Source organism: Poecilia reticulata, linkage group LG20 (assembly GCF_000633615.1).
Source record: "Poecilia reticulata strain Guanapo linkage group LG20, Guppy_female_1.0+MT, whole genome shotgun sequence".
In the NCBI taxonomy this organism is placed as follows: Eukaryota; Metazoa; Chordata; class Actinopteri; order Cyprinodontiformes; family Poeciliidae; genus Poecilia; species Poecilia reticulata.
In genome coordinates this window covers 14,393,209-14,415,193 of record NC_024350.1, presented here as the reverse complement: position 1 = coordinate 14,415,193, position 21,985 = coordinate 14,393,209, and the positions used below count along the sequence as shown (strand labels likewise).

General features: G+C 40.1%; 3 protein-coding genes across 6 annotated transcripts in view; 2 read left to right on the top strand and 1 right to left on the bottom strand.

Moving 5' to 3' along the window:
- Positions 1 to 73: 73 nt before the first annotated feature.
- gramd1c (GRAM domain containing 1c) lies at positions 74 to 12,517 on the top strand. 2 transcript variants are annotated; one of them, XM_008396322.2, is made up of 18 exons: positions 74 to 263; positions 1,507 to 1,615; positions 1,914 to 2,037; positions 2,278 to 2,378; positions 3,927 to 4,022; positions 4,125 to 4,205; positions 6,029 to 6,147; positions 6,874 to 7,036; positions 7,116 to 7,272; positions 7,360 to 7,503; positions 7,587 to 7,705; positions 7,791 to 7,933; positions 8,020 to 8,123; positions 9,364 to 9,528; positions 9,880 to 9,946; positions 10,146 to 10,265; positions 10,570 to 10,675; positions 11,504 to 12,517. In XM_008396322.2, exons 2-18 carry the CDS (start codon positions 1,520 to 1,522, stop codon positions 11,570 to 11,572), a joined length of 1,974 nt encoding a protein of 657 aa, XP_008394544.1. In that variant the 5' UTR covers positions 74 to 263; positions 1,507 to 1,519; the 3' UTR covers positions 11,573 to 12,517. The 2 variants fall into 2 exon arrangements, with proteins under 2 accessions (XP_008394544.1, XP_008394543.1); XM_008396321.2 differs by having other exon boundaries at positions 1,504 to 1,615.
- A 1,231-nt stretch (positions 12,518 to 13,748) lies between these two features.
- On the top strand, positions 13,749 to 21,463 carry zdhhc23b (zDHHC palmitoyltransferase 23b). The gene is made up of 5 exons (XM_008396323.2): positions 13,749 to 14,187; positions 16,831 to 16,994; positions 17,382 to 18,071; positions 19,166 to 19,333; positions 20,012 to 21,463. The coding sequence occupies exons 2-5, from the start codon at positions 16,849 to 16,851 to the stop codon at positions 20,277 to 20,279; spliced, it is 1,272 nt and encodes a 423-aa protein (XP_008394545.1). The 5' UTR covers positions 13,749 to 14,187; positions 16,831 to 16,848; the 3' UTR covers positions 20,280 to 21,463.
- ccdc191 (coiled-coil domain containing 191) overlaps positions 21,415 to 21,985 on the bottom strand; it is a 14,008-nt gene continuing 13,437 nt past the window's right edge. For all 3 annotated transcript variants that reach the window (XM_008396329.2, XM_008396332.2, XM_008396331.2), the window contains exon 17: positions 21,415 to 21,706. In XM_008396329.2, coding sequence (XP_008394551.1) covers positions 21,541 to 21,706 — 166 coding nt within the window. In that variant the 3' untranslated portion in view covers positions 21,415 to 21,540. The remainder of the gene's footprint in view (positions 21,707 to 21,985) is intronic.

Sequence of the window (21,985 nt, the reverse complement as noted above, 5' to 3'; positions counted from 1 at the left end):
TTATATAGCAATCACCCTGCTTTCCTAGAGGACTAGTTAATAAAAGGTTTGGATCCCAACTAGCTGATTTAAAGCGTCATCAGCGAGACGTCAACTCCCACAAGGCGTTTCTTCCTCTCCCGGCTGGATGAGACGCACCTGCTGAAGCGGCAAGCAGAAGGAGGAGCACATTTGACTCAACCTCAGAGGTTTCAGAACCAAACAAATCTACTTTTGAAACCTCGGCCAGACAGAACCGGAACCCTGGGTCCTCTCCGTGTTAGGTAAGTGACCGATGGATGCAGGTCTGGCGTGAATAACCCACAAGTAGGCACTTAGAGGTGAAGGGGAACGGCGGGCGACTTTTATCTTGATTGACATGCCTACAGATCAGCTGATGATGGCTGTTATCGGAGAAAACGGCTGCTTTGTATTTTGACTCTGATTTGTTGGGTTTAACTTTGCTGTGGTGTGGAAAGGTGATGAAGTTGTTTATTCAGAAGCGGAATTAAACCCGTCCTATGTATAGATCTCCAGACAAACCAGTTTTTGTTTGAATGATACTGACTTCTGTAGCTTCTTTGAATAGCTCTGGCGCATTACGATTTTTCCTCTTGACCTTTAAAATTTAGATTTCCTGACCGCTTTGGCACTTTTGAAGACAAACTTATTTTGATCAGTCGAACTTTAATGTTTCTCATTGAAACGTAAGATCAGGCGCTTCAGATTACAGAGTTGAGTGGATTATTTTGTATTAGAATTTTCTCAAACTGAATTTTGGGTTTTCATTAGTTGTCAACTACTTGCATAAAATTAATACAAAGGCCTTAACCCAGGGAGGTTTTGTTGGGCAGTTGCTCAGGGTGTCATTAGAAGGTGTGGGGAGGGGGGGAACGGAAGAATCGCGTAAAGTATATATTTATTTGCACCCTATCAAGGTTTATATTGGTTTAATGCACATGCAGTTAACGGAGCGTTAGGATCCCTTTATGTTGAATAGGTGTATAAGTAGAAGGAAACGTGCATTTATGCTAAATAAAATGGATGAGTAAAAATCACCCAATAATGGACAATATTTTGATATAGTTTGCTGGAGAATCATGACTTAGGCCGGATCTCAATTTGTGGCTGAAAAGAGCTGCTCACAGAAATGTTCATTTGTGCCACCGATTTAATCAGTTCTCCAGTTGAAACCAAGGGTGCCTTCACCATCTAAAAAGTTTGTCAGTTCAATATTATAATTATTTTAAATTCTTGTCTAAAAAGCCAAATTATTTTGGTCTTGTTTTTGTTTATAAAGGCAACCGAGTGGTGAAACATCCACAGTAAAGGGGGAAACTTGTTTCATACGTATTGTAATGTTGTATAGAGGAACCATTCAGAGTAAAAATCTTGTACACCAGTTTTATGTGAAACATTGACATGTCTTGGGGATTTGAATGGTCTATTCTTGACTATTTTTATAGCTTTCCATTCTGTTACTGTATTGTCTTTAAGTGTAAACCTGGATATTTCTGTTCTAAGCAGCCCAGCAGAGCTGATGGACCAGCTTTCCAACCGGTCAGGAGTGGGCAGTGACGATATCACGGATGAAACGGGATCCCTGCTGGACGTCCAGTTGAGCTCGGATGAAGATGTAAGGAAAATTTCAAACAAACAAGAACCTGAAGCATGGACCTGAAAATCTTCAAAATCGTTACACATGACTCCTCCTCAGATTGACTTTAATCATGAGGACAAAGGTTGCTTAGAATAATAAACTAACAATATTATACATGCAAAGAAGATCTTTCACTGCCATCTAGTGGTTCGGATGCAGTATTGCACTATTTTCAACTGCATCATCCATTTCATACACAGACGCAGAAGAAATGTTCTGAAACTTTGAGTTTTAAATTTATTTGAACCTGTAATCTTCCCATTTCCCACAACAGAGCTCCGATGCTCTGGGCCCATGTCTCGCTGTGCCTCAGTCTCCTCTGCCAAGCTACAAACAGAGGGTGGAGGAGTTTAAGAGGCTGTTCAAGGAGCTGCCTGACTCGGAAATACTCATTTTAGGTAAGTTCAGGATGGGGTGGGGGGTATTATTTTAAAAAAAAAAATCATATTTAGGGGCTAATTTTGGTGGGGGGGAAAAAACTTTAATTCTCAAGTTTTGGATAGATTTGCAAATATTTGAGCTGCTAATTCCACAACGTCTTAAAATAAGTTCCTGAGATAAAGCTGAAAGTTTTAAAATAAAACTTCAGGTGTTCTTATTTGTCCGTACTGGGTCTCTGCTGTATGTTTTCTTTTCAGACTATCCCTGTGCCCTCCACCGGGACATCCTCCTTCAGGGACGCCTCTACCTCTCAGAGAACTGGATCTGTTTCTACAGTTATGTGTTTCGTGGAACAAAGGTAATAAGACCGAGGGGGGATAGGACGAGGAACCGGAAATGAGTCTTGACTCTCAATAATGATCGCCAATGTTGTTGTTCTTATCCATAAAAAGAAATTTACAAATGCATTCTTTTTTTTTTCTTTTTTTTTTGAACATGTGAAAAACAGCTGGTACAATGGAAAACATCTTGCGTTCTAACATAATTAATTAAAAAGAGCAGGTTAGTTTCTTTAAAAATGATTTGATAATTAAATTATGATAAATGTAATAACAGAAAGTACAGACAAAGAGTTCTATTTTAGTTTATTTATTAGACTTTATCTGATAAAGTTGAACCAAAGCAGAGAATACCTGCCCCACAGATCATCTGTACAGATTCATAGGGTCACATTTGCTAATCAACATAGTTTATTAGAGCAATGGTTTCAGAAGACTGAATACATCTGGTCTCCAAGCCTGACTTGCTTTCTTAATATCTGGACATCAGCTCTTTAAAAATGTGGATTCGTGACTTGTGGATGTTATTTAACCAATTGTTTGAATTTGTAGCAAATCAACACTAACTCGCAAATGAGAAAACTGAGTTATTTAACAACCAAATATTCTGATCTTTAGTATCATGTCTGGGGGAGGGGGAAAGCCAATATTTTAATAAATGGCACATCTATATACTGACAAATGGGGAGGAATAAATAAATGTTGAATTTACATGGGTCCTGTGCTTATAAGGGAAAGTTGGAGTCGATCCATGTTGAGGGTTACTGTTGTGGACAAATCATGGGATTGCTCAGTGATGAGGAAGTTGTGGAATTGTAGTTGTTTAATTTGACTTGTAGGGTCAAATCGGAGATGGTAAAAGTCTTAAAATATAGGAAAATACAGAAGAAATTTTGACGGGGCCTGTTGCTTGCTGCATGCTTTCTGAATCTGAATCAAAGGTGCTGTGGTTGAGTTGGTCGCAATGTAAATCTGCTTTGATCTTCAAAATATAAAGCGCTTACAGTAACTCGTATTGGGGCATGTCTCTGTTTCAGTTCCATTGAAATAACAAAATGGGTATTATTGTGTCATGTAGGCTTTTTTAAAATTCCCTCTGTCTGAGGTACCATCTCATTTGGGTCAAAGGTCACCGTTATCTATATTTGCTTGTGTTAATCTGATCAGCTGTTTGTTACAATCCACATTACCCTAATATGAGGAAATGGTTATAGAATAACTTGATTTTGGGGAGAATACGTAGCAAATAAAAGCAGAATAAGGCAAAGAAAATGTTTTTTTGTTGTTCTAGAACATTCTGGTTTTATAAAACACCTTGAAAATGAGGAATATTGTTTTTGGTTTACATATTTTAAGATATGTTTATACAAAGCCAATGTTTCCTCTTGGTAAATAAAATTGGTTTTTGGTCAGACTGAGAGAGTCTGACCATTCCAGCAAGAAATGATGGTATGCATTAGTTACACTTGCAGGAAACGTCATGATTCTAAAATGGGTCAAGTTACTCTTCACTTATCAAAGCACTCGCAGGTTTTCATAACATTTCTTTATTTAATATGCATTTACAGATTATACTGTCTCTCAAAGATATAACCACAATGTCCAGAGAGAAAACGGCTCGACTGATCCCCAATGCCATCCAGATCTGCACATGTACCGAGAAGGTATTTGAGCAAAAAAAAAAAAGACCTGATTTAGACCTTCTTTATATAAAACAGAACATAATTTTAAATATATTGTAAATGTTGTTCATCATTCATCCACAGTATTTCTTCGCTTCCTTCTCGGCAAGAGAGAAAAGCTATCAGAGTGTTTTCCGCATATGGCAGAACAGTCTGATGGACAAGGTAAGACTCTTCAGAGGACAGTCGGGCTCCAATAGGAGGAATGACTGCTACTCATTTGCAGTCAATTTTCTACCGTCCAATCTCCTTCCTGAGGACCAGTATGTCCAGTTAGAAGGCAAATATCGGTACGCAGATACAGAAATCTGTTATCTGTGACAAACTGGAAGGTTTTCGCACTAGTTCAACAAAACTGAGTTTTTGTTTACTGTCCTACATGTTGAGGTAAGGTTTGAAGTTTACTCATGGAAGTCATGGATGTAGTTCAAAATGAACCCACAGGATCATAGGCTTTCACCTTTGGCTGGGTTATTGATTAAAGTAACATGGGAAAGCAGGTCTATCTCGTTCCCCCAAAATAGACATGTTTACTTCTGCACTTAAAAACCACAATTTGTACAAAAACTGCAACTGCATATTAGCTAAAGTACTTTTAAGAGGTGGTCTCGGGTAGAAACTTGGTGTGATAGATGGGGGTGAATGGAAACATGTGGAACTCTGAGCCCTAGACTCAGATCTGATTCAGAAAACGGATGTTTTCAGAAAAAAAAATCTGTTTTCTGAAAACAAATACAGTAATACTGTATTTATTACTGTAATATTTATTACTGTAATAAATATTTACTGTATGTATTACAGTAAATAAGACGGATTTTATTTTATATTTTTTATAAAAAAAATGCATTGAAAAACCAAACTTTTTTTTTTTAAGAAACCCAACGTCTTTTTTTTTTTTTTTTATCACAAGCTTCAATCTACTTTTGACAGCCCAATATGCACGGTGAAGTTTTTTTTTTTTCTCTTCTCAAGGCACTGTAAAATGCAATACGGCTCCATGAAAGTCGGTCAGAATCAAAACTAAGCTGTCAGAACAAAATGTTGGGATCTAAAAATAATTAATAAAATATGACGGAAGTAACTGATAAGTGTGCCTAATTTTATTAGGCGTATCACGGCTGTGAATAAACGGCACAGAGAAGGCATTTTGCACGTGACCTCCTTTGGTATATTATGATCAGCTTTCACAGTGAACTTCAGCCCTTTAATTTGATCTCTGCTGCTGCAGCCCTTTTTTTTTTCTTCCTGAACGGTCCCCCCCCTCGCAGTGTGGGGACTGCAATCAGGTAAACACCTGTGTAACAACCCGAGTTCATTGACCCCATCTGGGTGTGGCCACGAGATTTGTATCGACAACTAAACGGACTTCGTCGCAGCTCGACGGCAAAGCCTTACTGCTCGGATCTCGGTTTCTCTCTCTGCGCAGAAGAGGAGGGTTTCTATTAAATGTCTAACTGGTGTTTGGGCGGCGCGTCTTTACGGACTTCCTGAATGTGCGCTGGTGCGTTCAGGTCACACGCCTTTCAGAACCCCGTCGGAGCGCACAGCGGCAGGGGGATATGTCCTCTGACAGGTAGGAGAACCCTGACGAACCGGTTTACTGGAACTTTGTGCTTGTTTTCAATGCCTACGCTAAAATAAAGGAATTGTTTTTTCCTTTATTGGGCTGAATGAGCAGATCTGTCTATTTCTAGCTCCTCACGTTTGAAGTTTGTTTTTGTTTTTTTTCCCAAAAAGATATTGGGTAATTCGAGCTTCTTTTGCAGTGAGAACACGGTAATGCAACCTGACTGACCTAGTTGACGGATGATTGTGTTTGTAGGTTGTCACCCATGGAGATAAGACTGCAAATGATTCCTTATGGAGTTCTCCAGGCTATACACCCGCTGCATAATTGCTTGTTTTTGTGTTCGCCTTCTGGTACCAGGAGAATGCAGGAGGAGGAGACCTCTGCATGCTTCTAATTGATGTTTATTTCTTTATTTTAGACTTTGACGTGCCCCGAGCTGTGGCAGATGATCAAACAGCACTATGGCTATGATCTGGGCCTGAACAATGAGGAGATGGAGAGTTTACAGGTGTTAACAGAATCAACGGTGCAGACCAGGTAACTTGGCCTCAGCCCTAGGGACCTTGAAAGTTTTGTGTTTCTTTTTCCCCCCTGACTTTAAAGATACCACAGGGGTTCATTCTTTCTTTGGCTGGCCAACAAATGATGACCTTTAAAACACAGTTTGGGCTATAGATTTAAAAAAATGATAAAAATTAGAAATGCATAAAGCACAAAATATATAAACCTGCATTGTGCGTGTCTGTGTGATGACATCACAACTGATATTAATATTACAGTGACCTTTCACTGATTTCAGGACTCTGAAGCATTCGAGTTTCATCTCAGTAGTTCACGGTTTAGCACCGTATGTTTAAGGCAGTTTGACTCGTCATGGCAAAGCTGAAGAAAAACAGTGAAGATGGCGGCGATTGCCTTCAAAAATTTAACTTGTACGATTCTGTATGTTACTCTGAATTTAACCCGTAAAGGGCGAATGAGCAAAATAACCAGCAACCATTTGATTGCAAAGAGGGAAAAGAAGACCTATGTCTCTGATTCAAGTCTTCATCTTATAATGTCCCTGTGACATAAGATGCCACAAGAGGCAAATATGAGCATGAACTTTCTTTGGGGAAGGCATAGCTTTTATCTTTATTGACAATTTACAAGGGAATGGCTAAATAAATAAAATGGAAAACATAACCATGGCTGTATGTTCTAAAAAGGAAGGTTGATTCTTCAGAAAGGTTTGGTGCCAACTTTAATCTTTTTTTTTTTTAGCCTGCAGCAGAAGTTAATCAGTGTCGCTGATGAAGGTCTCGGGAGACCGGAGCGGCCCAACAGCCTCCGTCTCCCAGTGGTGGAGCATGCTCCGTTGCAGAGCTCCACACCTCAACCAGAGGAGATGCCTTCACCCATGAGCTCACCAAGGACAACCAACACGGTATCATCTTCTTTTCCTACATTACTCAAAAATGTCTTTGCTCATACGATCTTCTTAGAATGCTATTCATTTCCTGCAGGATGAGTCTCGTAACTCCCCGTCCCTACACCGAAGTCCGACTCTTCCATTGGAGCGACACCTCACAGAAAGGCTCTCCAAGCGTTCGACTCAGTCCCTCGACCTCAACGCCAACGAGAACTTGTTGGAGCAAAGCGGCTCAGACACCAATGAAGAAGGTAAGGGGATTTGGATTGTTTCTTTTCTTTTTTTTTTTTTTGTTTTTTTTCGGTTCATTATGTTGCTCTTGTGTTTGCCTCCACCAGTGGAGGATCGAATTGACAAGTCTGAGGAACCGGGGCGACTGTACCTCAACAAGGTTTTCCACATGAGCGCAAGCAAAATGTTTGAGCTGCTCTTCACAGACTCCAGCTTCACTCAAAGGTTTATGAAAATCCGCAGGATAACGAGTAGGACCTTACATCGATTTCTCCCGTATTAAAACGTGCTCATGGAAGCTTTTTAATAAAATTTTCCCATTTTGTGTCTTCAGATCCGAGCTCCACTGCTTGGCAGAAGGACGACTCAGGAAATAACAAGCGGACTTTGAGCTACACTATAACCATCAATAACCCCCTGATTGGGAAGTTCTCCACCGCCACAGAGAACCAGGTGTGGTTCTGTCCGTGTGAATAGTTGACTAGACATGTAAACATGTTTTTTGTTTGACTTATTTGAGCTTCATTTACCTCGCCAGACTCTGTCCAAAGAATCCAGGGAGGGTCAGTATTACCAGGTGGATGCCGTGGTGCACACTCATGACGTCCCCTACCATGATCACTTCTACACACAGAACCGCTACTATATCATACGAGTCTCCAAACGGAAATGTCGACTAAGGTGATGAATTAATTAATTAATGTGCAGACTATTTATTTAAATGTTGGTGGATTTGAACTAAAAGTCTTTTTGTTTTGTTTTGTTAGGGTGTACTCTGATGTGAAGTACAGCAAACCAACATTTGGTCTAATCAAAACCTTCATTACAAAAAACTCCTGGAGTGGCATTGAAGATTATTTTAGACAACTGGGTGAGTTTTTTTGGGACGATCCACAGGCAGAAAAGGGCTTGTCCTTTTTTTTTTGATTTATTTTATGTTTTATCTGATAAGAACAGTTTCTTCCAGCACACATAGAGCACTGCACTGCTGAATCATATTACTGCTGTGTCTGCAGGAAGGGCAAAGAATATCAGGGCCGATATTGCAGTCACTCTTATCAGCTGCTCTGAATGCACGTCACACAAAGCTGGAGCGGCAAACCTTCATTATCATTTATTGTGTGTGAATTAGTCATATCGCTATGGAGAATTAAAAACGATCTGGCAATAGGAACAACACAGTGTTCTGTGCAATCTCGGCTTTGTTTTTGTGCAATAGATAAACACAAAATGGTGTCACTCTGAATGGGGGTGCAGGGGAGAGGCATGGTTTTCACATGCAGACATTTTTTTTGGTAATTTTGTTGCAAAACGGCCTAAAACAACACAAAGCTGTACTTAATAGTCGATGGAAGATGTTTTTTATTTTTTTATTTTGAAAATTCTTGTGTTCAGTTGCACAAGCTGATTCAGATTGAAAATTCATGTTCACTTACGGTCTTCATTAATTTTTTTATTTTCATTTAGATTTGGGTCTGGACTTTGATTTAACCATTTTAACACATTAATACAATTTGATCTAAACTTTTTGATTTGCAACCCTTGCTCTATATTTACTGCTGATGTCCTGCCTCAATCTGAAGCCGGTTGCTGCCTGTATTAGGTTTTATTCCTTTCATTCGTTCTTGTACATGTTTGCTGTGTCCCATGTAATTTACAGCTGTTTACTTATTGATTAACTTCTAGGCAGTTTGTTGCTCTGCTTTCCCCCCCCCCCCATCCATATCCGAGTTGATGTGGATGACTAATGCATGACACAATTTTTATTACATTTCAGTTATGAGTCTCTTTGTGTTGCTCTTTGTCATAGAATTCTTATATGAAGTTTGTGGTTGTAATGTGAACAAGTGTATGTTTGATGTTATGAATCCATGCAAAAGATGGCTGAAGCTAATGATTATGAACATAAAAAAACCTAACAGTTGCAGATAAAACTTCTTGAATCTGTGGATAGTTATTCAAAGTAGTTTAACGGGAATTTTGCCTACAGTCTGCAAAAAAACTTGAACAAGAAACTAGCTCACAATACAGTGGGTAGCAAGGTGGTTCTTCTTTTTAAATAACTTCTTAGGCCAACTTTCCTTTTCTATATGTTTTTCGTGGTGATACAGAAGCTGAACTGCTGGAAGAGGAGGCAGAGATAAACCAAGCAGTTGGAGAGTCTGGAAAAGCTGGGCTCCGCAGGAGGAGGCGAACGTTCAGCCGGACCCTACTGGATCATGGGAAGCCCGGCAAGCAGTCAGGACAGGATCCTGAGCACAGAGATGGAAACATGGGTACTGAAATATTTCTTGAAGACGTAAAATAAAGTTGCCCAACTGTACTTTCTTTACCATATAGGTTGGTATAACCATGTAGTGTTTTGCATGACAAAGTTGGTGGCAAACTGATGCCATTTGCATACAGTTTCTGAAGAGCGAAGCCAATTTGAAAAAAAATGTAAAATCATTGTAGCTGAAGAATGGGGCAACATTTATGTCACGGTTCTGTTGCAAAACGTTTCCTGTCCCTAGCAGAGCATATCCTGTTGCATTAAACCAGTGCAAAGTTTTCTTCATTCAAAATTCTGCTTATGTCTGTATGCTAAAAAAATAAAATAAGCCTATTTAAATCTTGTTCTCTTGCAGGCCCCATGGATACCACAGGCCCGCAGAGATGGAGCACTACTGCGATAGTTGTTTGCATGAGTGTAATGTAAGTTGATAAGCCAAAAAGGCAGCTGAATATTGTGATTTTTCTATTTTGTTTGAGAGGATATGTGTCTTTCCAGCTCGAGCATGCAAAGTCACTTCTTGTCAAACCTGCGAATGTTGCAACCTTTTGTGTCTGCGTCGATCATCTGATACCACAGTCTTTTGTTCTTGTGACATAAACAGTTTTTTCCTGGTTTCAGTCTGCTGATCCTGATGGTGCTCAATCTGGGCTTGTTTTTCAAGCTGTGGGCCATGGAGGACACGGCTCACCGCATGTACCTCACGACAAAGCATCGGCTCAGGCAGCGGATGGAAACCAGGTTGGATAGCCGGCCTTTCAATCGACATTTTTCTGTGGATATTTGGACAATCAATAGTTGACTAAAACTGAGAAGTGTTGCTTGTGAAGGTGATGCTTATGCAGGAAAACATCAGCGTTATTTTTCTGCATAAGCAGCTCACCTCAGTTCCCTGCACTAATAAGTCTATGTAGATGCTGTCTCAGTGAATATGGTTGAACAGGTGTTGCATCAGCTCTCGTCTAAAGTTACATGCTGTCGAGTTTGCATTCAGTAAGTGCACCTCATTATTGCATGCAGGAAAATAATGGTCTCTTTCTGGCAGCTTTGGATCACAGCATGGTCCCAAGCCATTGCCAGGGTTCAGGACCAATGAGGACATGCAGCTGCTAAAAACTGTCCTGCAGGACTCCATTCTTCTCCTAGAACAAGTAAGAAATTAACTGCTAATGTAACATAAACTAATCACAAATTGCATTGAGATGTTAGATGGTAGACTGACACAGAAGTGTTTACTATAATTGAAAGTGAAATAATGTAAAGGTTTGTTTTTAAATGGAACATGTGCAGAAATCACAGTAGTTGGTAACAAATCTAAAGTAGCCAAGGCATTTCTTTTCCTGCATTTTTTTTTTTTTACTTTAAGGTCAGTCAGATTTAATTGTGAATCTCTGTAAACCTCCATTTTCAAATCTTGCAACAGATTCTGAATTATATTTAGATCTGGAGTTGGACTAGGCCATTCTGCTAGATAAATATGCTCCAGAGCCTTTCTGGCCCCTCCATTGTGACTTACAAAACCAAGTAAGAAATGGTTTTTAATCTTTAAAGGGAATTCGACGTTATGGTTTTAGCAGTTTTGCAACATCAGCATAGAATATCAACAGAAGGAAACCAATGGTACAAGGGTTTTTTAAAAGTAATTTAAATGAGTCATAGCTTCGAAGAATTTAGTGCTTTTATATTTCAAAATGTATTTTCCCATTGTAAAAGTAGGCAGATTCATCGTTATAAAATCTAAAAATAATTTTTAGATCAACTTCCCTGGCTCTCAATGGCCATATGTTTAGTGTTGTTCTGCTGGAGGGTCAGTCTCAAGTCTTTTTGCAATCGTTTTTAGAGTCACTGTGTACTTGGGTCCATCTTCCCATCTCAATTGACTGGCTTTCCTGTCTCTATGTATATCTACTTGTCTCTACATTGACATAAAAACAAGAAACAACTTCTTCACAAACATGGTTGTATGTTTTCCTCCACAGCTCCGTACCTCTCTAGTTGTGCTCCAGCAGAATTTTGCTATGGCCAATCAAACGGCAACTCAGCAGTGACCTCATCCTCGTCCCAACTGCACTGAAAGAAGCTGCGTTCACATCCGTGGTAAAAGGGCAACAGACTCCCTCAGAGGAGGCCTGGTATCCACAGCTTTGTTGCTCCACTGGCGTCCCCTGACTCCAGAAATGCCATGCATTGCCAGAGTTTGCAAGCCAGCACCCAGGATGATTTTTTTTACAATTTTTTTATTATTTTTTTTAACTGAGCTGCTATTGAGGGAAAGATTGTGCAGCAGGTGCAAACTTCTTCAGGGTTCTCTGTTTTTTTTTTTTTTTTTTTTTTTAAAAAGTGGCATATTATTCCTCCATTTTACCCAGAGATGTACCACTAGTGTAAATATTTATTTTACTTTTGTTTTTAGTGTTGGTATGTGCATTATTTAAGAATTTTAATTTTTGCACAAGTCTTGTGAATATCTCAGAATCTTTTACTCAAAACTGTGACCCAAACTTGAAGGTTTTATTTTAATTTTAGTAAACACAATTTATGTAAATTAAAGGTTTGGCTCAGGTGTTTGGTTTACTGTATACATTTAATTTATATTTCAATGCTCATATCACTGTGTATAATTTAGATTTATTTTCTGCTTTTTTTTTTTTTTTTTTTTTTTTTTTAAATCAGTTGTTGGTGATGCACAATACAATTGAGCCAGGTTTATTGTTTACAATGTTTTTATCCTGAATGTTAAAGGAACAGCACAGTGTCATTCTGCTCCTTCACAGCCTGTATTTATATTAAACTATCTGTTCTTTTTACATTAAAAGAATCTATTTTTCCCTTCTGTCTTGTATAGTTATCCCTTCATTTGCAGATGTTAAGTGTTCAAAGGGAAATCAAGCTGGCTGAAGGACTCTTTTTGGACTCTGTGGTATTCTTGAATGCTAGGTGGACTTCATATTGTTCTTAAAATGGGAAAGAATAAATGATTCAATGAAACGGAACCTGATGTCTTTTTTTTTTTTGTTTGTTTTTTTTTTACCCCCCCCCCCCCCTCCCATTTCACAGAACCAACACACAGCTGAGTCTTTTAATTATTGACCAGAAGCCTGTGTCCTCTTGGCTAAAGTACATATTGCGCCTTGTGTTTAGTCCTTTTGACTAAACACAATGGAGTACAATAAGGCATCTACAGTAGGCTTGAATTACAGCATATTCCCATTAAACCAGTTAAATGTATTATCCTTACTAGAATGTGGATTGAGGCTTATTGTTCATCATGAAGGGGAATTACAAACATGAGTAAAAGTGCGTTTATTACTGAAAGAAACCTTTTCAGGTGGACTGCATAGATGCATTTAGTTTTTTAGTTTTTTTTTTTTTACATGCTTTTTGTTGAGCTAAAGCTTCTAGGCTTAACGTCTTAGCTGAGATTGTCACAATTGTATATTTTTGGCTGACTTTAGTCCATTGCCTGAATTTATTTACAATTGGGAAAGAAGAAATGGTTATAGTCAAAGTAGTTATTTGAATAACATGTTTCGGCTGCATCAGGCAATAGATGGCAGCAAAATGCTTTTGAATGACTAAGCAATCAGTTTTACCCCTACTTTGCAGATAACACTACAGTATAAAGCCACATGTCTAACCTTATTGATGCATGATGGAACCTGGATAACAAGTCTTCACATATTGATCTCTACAGTGGAAAGCAGTTTCTGGGTGCTGCAGCTTCATTTGGCTTTTTTGTGTCAAATCATTGAATGCCTTCAACTGTAAGTTCAGTATGACTGGAAGTCTGGAGTAAATTCAAAAATGTTTTATCAAACAAATTTGGATTAAAGTGGCTTTTGAAAATAAACTTTAAGCAGATGTTAAATATACTATTGAACATGTCTCTAAACTGAAAATTATAACAAAGGCTTGAAAATATCAGTCCCTGCATATGTAATTGTCTTTCACTCATAAAATTTAATTAAATAAATTGGCCTTTTCAATAATCTAATTTGCTGAATATGACTAGTCTGCAGACAATGCTTTTTGTGTTTGTTAAATGCATATTTCAAAGATAATTCCTTAAAACAGTCGAACTAATTGTCTGTCTACACAAATTTATACAAAAGTAAATTAAACATGAAAAGATTATTTCCACACACATTATTTATTGGGTGGCTGGACAGAAAGGCAATAGCCCATGGCAGTATTCACACAAGAACCGCCTCTGGTGGTAGTGTTATATTCTCAAATTAAATTAAAAACTAAACACGCAAGACCTAATTTCCTGAAGTGTGCAAAGAAAAGCGTGCGATGTAGCTAAATGCCGCCTGTAATATGCAATTATGTGGCTGTAGAAGTTCTGGGCGGGGAAAAGTGCTTCATTCGACACCAGGAAGGAAAAGGAAACATCTCCTCTCTGTTGCACACACCGGGGACTTCGCTCAAAAGCTAAGCCAGAACCAGGAAGCAGAACCTCATGGAAGCTCTTTGCGGACTCCCGACACTTTAAATACCTTCAATAGGAACCGGTGTTCTGGTACCCTGCGCCGCACACCGAGTCTCGTGTAGCGGAAATAAACACCGGATACGAACCGCGGCTGCCAGCACCGAGGCTTCCGCTGAGGAGGACCGAGCCGATGTTCCCATGGAGGTGGAAGGAAAAACCAGCATGTAGCAGGTCGGTGTTCATGTCCGTTACCCCTGTTTCTGTTTCTATTCGGGCATACAGGTGGACAGACTTGCTGGTGCGTACAAGCTGCATTATGTTGAGAATATCTAAATAAGGCTCTCGGCATTATTTAGCTCTGCAAACTGCATTTAAAATGTCTCATTTTTGCTTTTAAGGTAACTTAGTGACTTAATAAAACTTTATGGCGTCTTTTATGTGTTTATACATTGCATATTCACTAACACAGCATTCAAGTCTCTTCATCTTTAAGGTTCATATAATGTTTATGAAGTAAAGTCAGCTTGCCTGGTTGATGTGTTTGAAGAGCAATAATTAAATGTAACTTAAAAAAAGTATTAAAGTTTATCTTCCTTTCTTATTTTTTCTTCTTCTATAAAAGACAACAGGCAACCTAAATCAAATTTGACATTTATTGACAAAATCTTTTGTGGGAAACAAAATAGAAATGACCTATTTATTTTTCTCCTTTTTCTGTCATGAAATGGTCTATATGAGTAGTTTCATTCTAATTGTTAAAGCTAGAGGTGGCTCTTGATGTGGTTATTTGTAAGGTAGCATTAGAAGGAGGGAGGGATTGTATTGGTTTTATGCATGAGTTCATGAGTGAAGAGTTAGCATGCCCTGTTTACTGCTGAATATAAAGCTACCAATGTGCTATGGTGTTTGAACCCACTACATTTCATTTTCTAACTTTAATCGGTTGGGATGGTCAGCTGAAGCAGGGAAGGCCCCATTGACAACCGCCTCTGGTTAAAACAGCATGTTGTCATGGGAAAAAAAAAGTTGAATTCCTCGTAGATCAATTTTGTTACGTCCTATGTTAAGTCATACCAAAATTTATTTTTACTTGGCAAGGCCAGCAAAACTGAAAAATTTATCATTTTTTTTCTTTTCTTAGTTACTGTTTTCTTCACATTTAGAAGTTTACATACACAAAGATTACTACATATTTCTGTAGGAAATGAGATGTGCATCTCTTGAAAGATAAAACAATATAAAAGACACACATTTTGGAAAATTTATCATTTTGCACTTAGCTTTTACATCCCATCTGTGTTTCAGACCATTACTTTAAAATTGGTGGGTGAGATTGGAATTAAGTAATAATTAAGCAGCAGGTGAGCTAGCAGTATAGCAACTTTTAAAATGTGGGAGTTAATTTATTTGTTTAATACTTGCTTGTTTAGGGCTTAATGACACAAGTACAGATGTTTAGTTGTCAAGATACAGGTTGCTCTTTTGACCACTGCTTGGTGTCGCAGTGGTTCGCACTGTTGCTTTGGGGCGAGAAGGCATTTGCGTGTTGCCCCCTTTCAAGACCGGGTTCTCACTGGGAACTCCAGTCTCCTCCCACAACATAAAGTCATGCATGTAAACCTTTTTGACTTTCCCTTCGGTATGAGTGTGTGCATAGTTATGCGTCTGTCTTGCTCTGTGATGGACTGTCCACAATGTGCCCTGCCTCTTGCCCAACGGCCCTGGAGACAGTAATCCTTAAAGACTCATGCTTTACATTCAGAGATAAAGAGTTTTTGACTTACTAAAAAGGTACCAGAAGGATCCCAGCTGCAGAGTCGGGAGTCTCATGGTTACACAGTCAGCAGATCCGTGGATGCTATCAACTGCAGAGATTCCTAATCTTAATCCCACCTGCAGAGGCACTCAAAGAACCGCAGCTGTCAGAGCACAGCAGGACAGGCTGAAAACGGCTGTGTGCCTCAGTAATGCTATGAATTGTTGCATTAGTCATCCTTTCGTTTTTGGCAGACGAGAGCAGATGTAGTGTTTGATGCTGCCTCGGGTCCACTAATCAGTGGGCGTAAGCCAGCTTGTCCTCTCCCTGCAGCTCCTGTGAGCTGCAGGGAGATGCTTGTAGGCTCAGTCGCTGACTTCAGCATCCTCGTTAGACATGTTGGTCGGATTATTAATTGTTTTTGCTCACATTCAGAGGCTCATTCAGACCTCCTCAACAGAGCCGGACCTCCCACTTTAGGGAAAGTGGGATGATTAATCCCATCTAGCTGCACACTTGTGGGATTGTTATAGATGCTCACGACACCTCAGCTTAAATCCGTCTGGACTATAAACGAGGCTGAAGAGGGAGGGAGGAGGGCTCATCATTAAAGCATGACAGATGTGTGGCAGATGTGCGGAAAGCAGACGGATCGGGTCGGGTCAAGTGAGCAGAGGCTTTGCTTTGCAGAAATGTGTGTGGGGGGGGAAAAAACGGGATCAGAAGCGCTTCATCGTCTAAAACATGTGCAAGTGTTTGATAATCTGATGCATTAAGAGATTATTTTAGCAAAGTGGGCTTGGAGTCACTTTTACTTATTGTGTTTCCCTTCCTGTTGCTCATCTTCCACTTTCCACGTAATTTAACTGCTGATTTCATCTACAGTGGCTGGAAGAAGCATTTATACCCTCTGAGCTGAAGATTTATGCGCCTAAATTGATATTATAATAATATTTAAAACGTACTATAATAATAAAACATACTAAAGTTTGATTTTGCAAAGCGACATGTGGATAAGTTCAAGGGGCATGAAGACTTTTGCAACACAAAACTTCATTGCTGACAAAAACAACACACCTGTAAATAAAAAAATTTTTTCTTTTTGAAACGTCCTACAGGTTGCAGTGCCGCTGGCCATGAAGAAGCGAGCAAAGAGGGCGCTGAAAGAGGAGGAGGAGGAGGAAGTGTTGTGCTGCTGCGAATATGTGAACAGACACGGGGAGCGCAGCCACGTCGCAGCCTGCTGCTGCGACTGCGAGGACCTGGACGACGCCTGCGACAGGTGGGAGGAGATAAATATTTTTTAAAAAAGCTACTCGGACTGAAGACAGAGTATTTGTGTTGTGATTTCTTTACTGTGAGAACTTGAGAGGTTTTATCTTTAAATCTGAGAACATAAAACATTTCATACAAATACCAAGATATATTTTAAGGTCTCACAACCCAACAGTGGGTTCTGTAAAAGGAAACCCCTTTTACAGAAATGTTTGTAGGAAATCAGGCAAACAAAATGGCTACACATTCTTTTTTATCTCTTGTCCAAAAGTCCATGAAGACTTGTTAGTTAGGAAGTGGAGGAAAAGGAATGTATTGATGTGCGGCAAATAAAAAAGCCGGAGGTGTAAAAAAAGTTACTTTACCTTTTTTTGTTTTTTGTTTGTTTCTTTAGGTTTCTGAAGAGAGAGCCTCAGAAACCGGAATCGTTGTCGCATGTGGCTGCAGTCGTCTCCGACCGGATCCGTGTACCCTGGTTTTGGGGCGGAGCCCGTAAACTGGATCTGTCCATCGTTCCTCCTCTCGTCCTCCTTCCTGCCCTGCTTCACCTCGCTGCTTTCCACTTCCTGCTCGGTGTGCTGGTTCTGACGGCTCTGCCCGGCCTTGTGTTGTGGTACTACTTCTTCACCCACCGCAAGAAGGGACGAACACTCTTCTTCCTCAGCCTGGCCCTCTTCTCCTTGGGGTACATGTATTACCTGTTCGTCTCAGAGGTGTTTCCACATGGGAATGTTGGTGAGGGTGAGCTGGCGGCTGTGAGCGTAGGGGTCGGCCTCACCCTGCTGACTCTTATCTATACCAAAAGAGATCCTGGGATCGTTCGACTGGATCAACAGGCCGTCCACAGCACGGTGACATATTACAGCGCCCCGCCAGACAAAGACTCTTCCTTCAATGGGGGGACGCAGGAGGTATCAATGACGGCAGTCCAGCGGATCGGATCCTTGGAGCAAGAGGGGCTGGAGTTGAAGGAAAGTGGCCGCAGGAACTGGTGTTCAGTGTGTAGGGTTGTGCGGCCGCCGAGGGCGGGACATTGTCGGATCTGTGGCGTCTGCGTGCTTCGTCTGGACCACCACTGTGTCTGGTGGGTGTGAGTCAGTTTGTCCCAAAGTTCACATCCAGTCAGCATACATCTAGAATCTCTGCACAGTACATACTAAAGTACATAAAGCGAAAGACTGTAGGAGTCATGCTTAAACTAGATGAAAAGCCAAGGAGAAATAATGAGTCTTTACAGATGTAAAACTCTCAACGGTTGAAGACGGCCTAATGTACATCATCAGGCTGTTCCAGAGTCCAGGAGCAGCAGCCCTAAAGGCTCTGTCACCTCCAGTCTTCAGCCAAAATTCAGAGATTTTCAGCAGTAATTTGCTCATACAAGCTTTCTGTTGGGATTATAAGAAAAATACCAATTCCAGGATGAACTGGCGTACCAGTCTCTCTAGATATTTAGGAATCAAATAGAAAAAAATAGCACACTGGAAGCCAGTGAAGTGAAACTAGTATGATATGTGGTCACGCCTTTGCTTACCAGTGTAAAGACGGGCTGCTGCAATTGAGTAATTATAATAATCCCACAGTGATGGCATAAAGGCTTGGATCTCTCTCTCCAGATCTTTGACAAGGCATCTGGCTTCTTCCTGGAGGCAGCAGAAAACTTCTTTTTTACTCCAAAGTTTTGGAGCAGGGCCTTGTTCTTGAAAAGCCCAACTTAATTTCTTTCCTCTAATAGGAACCGTTTGCTTCAGATGTGAGAAATGTTACACAATTGGTTGTTCCTACATTAATACAGTTTGGCTTCTGATCTCAAATCTGTTGAACATTTGTAAACTTTGCTTAAGAAAAAAGAAAAAAAAAAAAAAGCTCGATACCAAGAAATCACCCATATTCATTGAGGTCTATTGATTCTGCTAAGAGATTCCATTTTTACACAATAATTTTATGCAATTTTTGCCTCCAGAAACGTCTAAAGCTGTATATTGTAGAATTATTGCACACGTTAGTTTTCCTGCTATTGGTTCAGTCCCATTATTAGTAAGTTAGAAATAGTCTGAGGAAAGTATTTCCTTACAGTCACCAGTCCACTCCAGTTAGTATTTCTGCTCATATCTGCAGTCTGGATTCATTGTTCATTTGTCTGTGTGTCTTTACTGTACTTGTGTTTTCCCCCGGGGCCAGGATAAACAACTGTGTGGGCCAGGCCAATCACGTAAGCTTCCTGCTCACTCTCGTCTTCTTCCTGCTGACATCCCTGTACGGCATCGGCCTGGTGCTGTGGAGTGTGTGTCCCCAGCAGAACGTCCTCACTGCCTTACTCTACTGCCCTGGAGTTTACACCCAGTACAGGTTACACTTGGCACCATTATTCTTTTTATTTTTTAAAAATCTCATCTATGTGATATGCTGCCATTTTGAGGTACAAGTTTTGCCAGAACTTGTATACAATAGCAGGCAAACATATTCATACCTTTTGAACATAGTGTCACTTTACAATCATAAACCTTTGTGTATTGTATCTGGATTTTACGTGATATATAACAGTACACTGAAATTTGACTTGTATTATAGCCAATCAATATGTAGGATTCTTAACAAAAGATTGCAACAGTTCTGTGTTAACCTTGATTTTGGTTGATATCAGTCAAAAAGGCATTCTTCTGGAGTTCCAGTCATACCAATATATTTAAGAAGCTGAAGCTTTCTCAGTTATTGCAGTAGATGATTTTAAATTGTAGAACAAATATTAAGTTGTCCTATTTAGTTCCCAAAATGTAAAACTCCACAGCTACTAATGAGCCTGTTAAATCCTCTTTATTGTTTATTATTTCTCAGAATCAAGTTATCCCTGTTTTTATTGGTTAAAATAAAGACTTATCAGTTTTCTGGGAGACTTTCAATCACCAGGTACATAAATGCTAAATCACCTATTCTGAATGTTAGATCTAATACTCTATACCCCTCAGTCTTGTTTTCTATGTTGGGTCTAACTTAAGATATCTGCCTTGTCCTTTCTGTTTTCTCTAGCTCTGCTCTCTGCTTCACCTGCGCATGGTACTGCAGCATTGTGACCGGCGGTCTCCTGCATCTCCTTCTAGTGCAAATTATAAATATCAGCTATAACGTGACGGAGCGGGAAGCCCGAGTCGCACTGAGGGAGAAAACCGCCCGCAGCACCTGCTGGGGACTCGTCGTGGACACTGGCGTTTACTCTCGAGGTCTTTGGAGCAACTGGACTGAGTTCATGTCCATGGGAGACAAACTGAGGCTTTCGTCTCCAACAGACCTGGTGTGAGACACAATATAGGGGTGGTGGAAACAGCTTCTGACCACTGGGTGGCAGCATTGCCACTTCATCCGACAGTAGGTTTGCTCTCAGTCTCAAGCAGAGTCGGCGTTGCTCAGAGGTGTTTCTGCAGCTCTGGAGTTGCTCTTTGACATTTAGCGATAACTACTTCACATCTCAATGCTGTGAATTCACCGCCATTACAGTGACTGACAACCGGGACCTCATCTATGCAGCCGAATCCACCCACGGCATCTTAGTCACACACACAACTATCACTGCGAATGTCTTCCTTCGGACTCGGACTCTCAGCTACATTGCAGTGCCTTGGCAGACAACTGGGAGAAAGTTAAACTCTCACAAAGAAATAGGACATTTTCAGAAAGATTCCTCTGGATCTTATGTTATAGATCAAGATTCAAAATGTGGAAAAATGGGCAATTCTGATGAGACCATAATTAAATCTTTTTTTCTACATCCAAAATGCTATTCGTGTTACAGCTCAGGGCAATCCTGGAAGAAAATTTGTTAATGGGCCGGGGGCAGCGTTCATCTTCCAGCAGGACAGCTGCCTTAACCACAGTGAAATGGTTTCAGTCAAAGCATAATCATGAGCCAGAATGGCCCAGTCAAAGTTCAGAACTGCGTTCAGTTTGTATAACTGATCATGTATCATTTTTCTTCCATTTCACAATTAGATAGCAGGTGTTTGTTACATAAAATCCTAATCCTATACTTTGAAGTTTGGGAATTTTCTAACATAACCACTTGAAAAACTTTAATCGTCTTTGCGAGACTCTGCAAACCTCATTTATCTTTCTCAAACACTGACGCCACTTGTCTCCACTTTGCCTTGCAAATTGCATCTTAGGTTTTCATATCAGACAAATGAAATGTCTTGGCACAAGGCTAATTTAGGTACTGTGGTAGATGATTGCATTTGTATAATTTAAGCTACTTTGTATTACGCTGTCGTCGCACTTCCACATGAAAGCACTATAATGTATTCGATCAAATGCACAACTGTCAGCTTGAGTCTGGGGAAGTTTTTTTTTTTTTGTAACTTTCCACTTTTGCTACACTTTAGTTTCTAATAAAATATAACCTCTTTTGTATTTAAATAATTTCTCTGTTGTACATCTGCGGATTTTGAATGGATTTTATTTATTTTATTAAATGAAAGTGAGAAATGACCGAGCCTCTTCTTTATCACCTGTCACTGCTGGAGTAACGCTTTGATGCTTATGTCCGGATTGGCAGCTCGTCGCCTTCAGACGGTTTCTCTCTCAGACGCTCCTAATGGACGGGAGCAGAAATCCGGCAGAAGCTCTGCCACTTTCCTGCTCAGCTTCTCCCGTCGCACCTCTCTCTCCCTTTCCCTCCGCAGTGTGGTGGGAAGCTGCCTCCAGGCCTGGAAACACCTCTGCAGGACGCGCCTAAAACACAAGCAGATGGAAGGACAGACGAACACGGAGCAAGTGAGCATTAACGAAGTGGATCAGAGGGACCGCTGGCTAGACAACATGTAATTAGTCTTCACATGGTGTTTGGCAGCTAGGCAGCTGTTGGGGCTTCACCTGTAGCCTGCGGTCATTTAGCAGAACCAGACCAGGCAGCTGACGCTTAAAAATATTCCTCGAGTTTGACAATGAAGATATTATGTCATAAATTATTACGTAAAAATGAGGATAAAAAACATATTTTGCTTTCAGTTA